Here is a 6,384-nt window from a genome sequence, read left to right on the forward strand (position 1 = left end):
CGTCATTGGGAAAGGAAGTTGAGACATTCGTCAACCTATTTTATTAGGAAAATATCAATTCATTAACAATTTCTTATGTTTTCAATTAAAGGTGTTTTATTTTTAATTTACTCAATATATATAATGAATAATATTGAATATAAATTTTGACAAATATCTAACACTAAAAAAGAAGTAAAACTCTTGAGTATTAAACGAGACCATTATCTTAATGCATTCTCCTATTGTTTCATAACAATAAAACCATTACTAGTTTATTATATTTGACAAAAATGTTTTTTTTAAACCATTTATTGAAATAATAGTAAGTATATACTAGTAAAATATTAAACATAATGTTTTTTAATGGAAAAATAATTCTATTCTTTGACTATTTTTTTAATTATTAATAAACAAAATCATTAATAATTTTTAAATATTTATATAAAATGAAGGAAAAAGTAAAATTAAAAGTCAGACTTTATTAACCATTATATCAAATTAAAGTAATTTTAAATATGGCTTACTTAAATTGGCTTTTGGGTATATCTTTAATTTTTTACACTACACATTTTTTATTTAAATAATTTAAAATAAAAAATAAAGTTATAATTTAAAAAAATCTTATACACCTATTGAAATAATTTTTTTACATTTTTTATTTTCTATTTTAACTATAAAGTGGATAAAATTAGTTTACTTTTATTTTCTTTTTTTAGTGGTTATCCATTTAACTTTTTCATCTATGGCTGTATGCAATTTTTACTTTACTTTTTTTTTTCTATTAGCTAATTTCGAATGTCTCATTTGATAATTATTAATAGGTAAAAAAAACATAAAAAATTAAGCACAAATAAAGTAAGAAATATTACATGTGAGTTAAATAATTGAAACACACTTTTCAATAACTTAAATTCATTAGGGTTAAATAATTTAATATTAAATATAAAATAAATTAATTAATGTTATAATTAAGACTTTTAAATGAAACATTAATAATAGATTGTAGATTGTGAAAAAGCATCCCATTTATCAAACACATTAAATAATTATCTAAGGCAAACTAAATTAATTACAATAATAAAAGACATTTCAATGACTTATTAAACAATAAAAATTTGATTAGGAAAAGTCTTCAAAGCATATTAATTTTATATTATTTTATTTTAAATAATAAACATATAATAAATGTTATTTTTTTATTTTATTTTGTTTTGAATTATTTTATTTTAAACTATCAATTATTATTTTAGTCTTGTTTTTATTAGTAATTATTATATATTTTTTGTTTTAAGCCTTATCTTTAAACAATATTTATTTTATTTTAAAAATTAAAATTATTATTTTTTATTGTATTTTTGCTTCTAATAATATTTTAAAAAAATTCATAAATATAATATATTAATTCACATATTCAATTTTTTTTATTATAATAATATTATTTTACTTGATATATTGTTTAAAGTTTTAATGATTTATAGAGCAACTGTTGTTGGCCTTGAGGTGTAGAGTTTAAGTAATTTATACTTAAACTCTATATACTTGTTGTCTCTATTATACATAAAAAAAAAGGTTTGATGTATGTAAAATTTTCACAATTACACACATGTAAATATTAACGAATTGGATAACTCATAACTACAAAAAAGATATCATGAAATTAATATAATTAGCATATATTTTTTCTTGTGAGTTACATAGAATAAATTAATATTTATTTTATGGAATTAAAATTTATAATAATAAATATTTATATGTATAACTTATATTATAATTTAAAATTATAATTTATAAAAAAAATTATTTTGAATACATAAATTAATTATTTAAATTGTGATGTACTATTACTTTTAATTATTTATTTTTTTAAAAAAATATTAAAAACTATTTTACATATAGGGATTAAAAAGTTAAAGAAAAAATAGTAATAATTTGAAATGATTATAAAAAAATGAGAGCCAATAATTGTGTGAAACCAAATCATATTTCACATGGATATGAAATTCTTAACCTGTCTCATGATAATGTACTCTAATTTTTTTATGAAATTTTTGTTATCGGATTAGTCATGTTACATACTTACACGTTTCTAATGATTTAAATGATAAGTACAAGTTTTTGAATAAGAATCTACAATTTAATGTTTTTGTTGACATTCATTTACTCTGACATTATAAAAAAAAATTAAATAATTAATTATTAAAAAAAATTAAGTGTCAATAAGATCAAGATAAAATAAGATAAAACAAAATGTTTGTTTAAATTTATTTCTTTTAAAAAATATTTATTTTAATAAAATAAATAATTTTATATTTTTATTATGTTTGTCTATGATCTATTTAAAAGAAATTATTTTTTATTTATTTTGAGAAACAAATCTATCTATTTATTAAAAAAAATCTTTTATAAAAAGAACTTATTTTACATTTACAGAAAACCATCCTAAAACTGCAGAGAGTGGCGAAATGGCGACTAGGAGCAAAAGAGAAGCAGAGGGTGTTGGTGATGGTGATGGTAATAAGATCGTGTGGAACGAAGCGCAGCAGAGGTTCGAGACGCAGGACAAGGAGGCGTTCGTAGAGTACGCCCTGAAAGAAAAAGGGAAGGTCATGGTCATGGATTTGATCCACACTTTCGTGCCCCCTTCCAAGAGAGGCCTTGGCTTGGCTTCCCACCTCTGCGTCGCCGCCTTTCAGCACGCCCAATCTCACTCGCTATCCATCATCCCCACCTGCTCCTATGTCTCTGTAAGGACCAACATTTTTGTGCTTAGACCCATTTTCTTCTTGTTTTGTTTGCTTTGTATCTTTCTCGTTTTGTTTTCAAAACATCATTGCTATTATGGTATGAGAAGGTTACAACTTATAAGTAGTCTTATCTGCATCATTTACCCCTATTCTTAGTGGTAGGAGCTAGGAATTAGGCAAGTTTTCATGTCCTTCACTTTAGTATTCAGCTTCCCCTCGATAGGAAATTGTTGTCCACTTGGAATATATATATATATATATATATATATATATATATATATATATATATATATATATATATATATATATATATATATATATATATATATATATATAGGTTTATCGCTTTGCGTTTTGTCGATATTCCTCCTCGAATCTGTATTCTCCAATTACGCTTGATGGTTTTCTTGATTCTTGTTGGAGATTCCACGTTGACTGGTGATATGGTCAAATTTGTGTGTATAAGTGAGGAGGCCATACTATTACTCACCTTACAAGCCGATTTTGTAGGGTTGAGTTAGGCCAAAAATCCAAATTCTAAGAATTCTATAGTTGAAATTGAATGAACTTGAATGGCAGGGTTGAGGAATCCTAGCAGCAAATTATTGTCTCTGTCTGGACATGTAAACATAATCAGTTGTGGGTTCTAAGATTTGTTTTGAATAGAAGCAATCTCAATTATGAGCTTAATTATGCCCAAACCACACTGCTTTTTAGGGAGCAAAGCATTAGGCTCTAAAGTTTAGCTCCAGCATAATGAATTACTGTGCTGCTGTATTTGTTGGCTGTGAAGTGGTCATATCAGAACCTGCACGCATAAGATACCTCATACCACCTGATGGTTGATTAGCTTGTGATTATTAGAACAAGACAACAAATAGCTTGCTGGGATTAAAGTCAACTCCTTAAATATAACAGGAAGCTCAGTTTGTATCCTTTCCTAACCTAAGTATAAACTTTGTTTAAAGTCCCCTAAGACTTCTCCTTCTTAAGGTTATTTGTGAAATTTAAATGGTTGAATCAATAGCCAGAGCTAAGCCTGTTTGATTGTGTTTAGAAAAGTATTTTACAGTATTGGAGAATTTAGGGGTAAATACTATGATAATTAGTCTCAAATAGGAACCTATTAACCCCTAAACCTGAAGTGCAACTAAGGATCAAATGCTCACTTGGCTTTAGTAAAGTCTTGTCTATGATTTTTCACCAGTTTTTGTGCTGAGTTATCTGGCATAATTTTTATGATCCTTCCTTCCATGAATTAATCTAGATGTTTTTACTTTCACCGATTTTAATTCTAAATGCTTTTAACCTATTATGTCTTTCAATCTATCATCTTCATCTTTATTATATCCCATGGCTACCTGCAATTTGCCAAAATTGTGACTTTCTTACCTGTCTATGCTAGAGCACCATTGACACAATATACAGCAGACTTAAAATCTGGCAGAATCTTTTTAAGTTCTGGTTTCAGCAACATTTTGCACTTTGCTCTTGACCATCTTTTCAGTATTTTTTTCTCTCAATGGGTTATGTTCTTTGCCTTTTACTGTTGTAACAATTTCTACTGTTGGCACTTGGCAGGACACATTTCTTCCCCGGAACCCGTCTTGGAATTCTGTTGTGTACACAGAGGGCGGCAAATCTAATATCTGAGCTCACCAAGCTCCTATCTGTGCTTCTTCTGAGTAACCATTTGAACGGTAATACCTGGTCACATATTGTTAATTGGCTCTGTTGCTAAATAATACATGTACTTAGCCTCCAACAGTGTTTTCTTGTAATATATAACTTCCCATTTATAAAAAAAAACTTATGATTGTTACTTGCCTTAGTGCATTATTACTTATGGCAAAACGCAAAACATACTGAACATGGCCTGGAACCAAGTACAATTTGTCTGTTGTGATTGTGACTTACAAGTGCAATCTTATATGCCAAATAGCTACCCGTGGGATGTCGAGTGTGAAAGTTTTTTGTTTTATGTATAGTTGCTGCTCTGTGTAGGTTTGGTTATTCTCTATTATGATGTTGAGGTCATTTTAAATACTGAACAACCAGCAGCATGCGGCTTGAGTTGGGGGACCTGGTTGAAAACCTTTGTTGTAAATGGGATTGGGTGCCCCTTGTACCCTTCAGTTATACATATGATGCTATTTGCTGACCGCAAAAAAAAAAAAAAAAAAGTGGGGCAATACAAATCGATGAATAGAACTTACTTTGGGGTAATCCGGAATTGCTCAATGGTCATATATAGTGCATGAACTAACAAACGAACTCAACATTCCCCTATGGGTTTATGACTCAATTAGTCTTCTTCTTCTTCTTAAAATAAATGTTAAGGAGTGTTCATTATATTTAATTGTTATTAAAATAATTGAAATGTTGAACTTCAATGCTAGATTCAATATACAACAATTAATCGTGCAAAATAAAATCATGGTTTATTTATGTAATAAAAGAATTTGAAATGATTGATTCAAAACTAGGAAGTTAGGATTCCATATATTAAGATAAAGAAAATGAACTTCCTCAAATGTTGGAAAATAAATTGACCATAAAACATAATACAGGAAAGGATAAACACTACAAACTCAAACACTGTAAAGTTCATAAGATTTATTTAAACATATAACATGTTGTCAAGCCATTATCAATCAACGTGGGACATGTAAGACAACTCGTACTTGCTCAATTATATTGTCACACCAAGGACTTCTATCGCCATTGCTATTGCCATTCAAGCATTGTGCCTCCTCCAAATCAAGGTTAGTATTGGATGGGTGATTCTCTGTTACCCTTGTCCCCTCAAGCTCCATTGCTACTTCCTTCATGCTAGGTCTCTCTTCTCCTTTAAGGTTCAAGCACTTGCTTGCAAGTATAGCAACTTTCTTGATCTCCTTATTTTCTTTAGTCAGAAGACCAATTTCAACAATGTTAAACAAGTGTTTTTTTTTTTAAAGTGGGAGAGAAAAAGCACAGCTAGACTTTTTTCTTCTTCTGACCTCTGAAATGAAGGTGCTTTTTGTCCTGTGAGTAGCTCTACAGGCACTACTCCAAAACTATAAACATCACTCTTTTTAGTTAATCGGCTTGTTTGCATGTACTCTGGGTCTACGTAACCAAAAGTTCCTTGTCCCAATGAGGCTAATTCTACTTGATCAATTGGAACCAATCTTGAAGCTCCAAAATATGACACTTTTGGTGTATAATTTTCATCTAATAGAATGTTGGCATTCTTGACATCTCTATGGATTATAGATGTGGAGGCATCAAAGTGCAAATATGATAGAGCTCCTGCTGCTTCTATTGCTATTCTTAGACAAGTCTTCCAAGATACAACTCTCAATTTATTTTTCATCATGCAAATGATGGGAAAAGGGTACCTTTCTTAACAAATTCATAAACCAGTAATGGGACTTCAGTGTCTAAACAACAAACCAAGAGTTTCACCACATTTCTATGGTTGATTTGGGATAGAATAACCACCTCATTAATGAATTGCTCAACTTGGTTATGATCCACTACTTTGAACTTTTTGATGGCCACAACCTTGTTATTTGCAAGGATTCCTTTGAAAACAGTACCATAACCTCCGCTGCCAATGGTTGACCTTTTCATCATAGTTGTTGGTGGCCTTCTTTAGCTCGTCTGCTGTAAA

At 29.0% G+C, this 6,384-nt stretch overlaps 1 protein-coding gene and 1 pseudogene across 1 annotated transcript; one reads left to right on the forward strand and one right to left on the reverse strand.

Moving 5' to 3' along the window:
• The first annotated feature begins 2,393 nt into the window (after positions 1–2,393).
• On the forward strand, positions 2,394–4,953 carry LOC100778176 (acetyltransferase At1g77540-like). The gene is made up of 2 exons (NM_001254367.3): positions 2,394–2,726; positions 4,308–4,953. Exons 1-2 carry the CDS (start codon positions 2,445–2,447, stop codon positions 4,377–4,379), a joined length of 354 nt encoding a protein of 117 aa, NP_001241296.1. The 5' UTR covers positions 2,394–2,444; the 3' UTR covers positions 4,380–4,953.
• Positions 4,954–5,380: 427 nt separating this feature from the next.
• On the reverse strand, positions 5,381–6,384 carry LOC112997623 (wall-associated receptor kinase 4-like; annotated as a pseudogene).

This window comes from Glycine max, chromosome 14 (genome assembly GCF_000004515.6).
Source record: "Glycine max cultivar Williams 82 chromosome 14, Glycine_max_v4.0, whole genome shotgun sequence".
NCBI lineage: Eukaryota > Viridiplantae > Streptophyta > Magnoliopsida > Fabales > Fabaceae > Glycine > Glycine max.

Bases quoted from the DNA above. Each gene is read 5' to 3' on its own strand.
- LOC100778176 (NM_001254367.3), top strand. From the start codon at position 2,445: ATGGCGACTAGGAGCAAAAGAGAAGCAGAGGGTGTTGGTGATGGTGAT. The intron at 2,727-4,307 runs GTAAGGACCAAC...GGCACTTGGCAG, and splicing joins CCACCTGCTCCTATGTCTCT to GACACATTTCTTCCCCGGAA.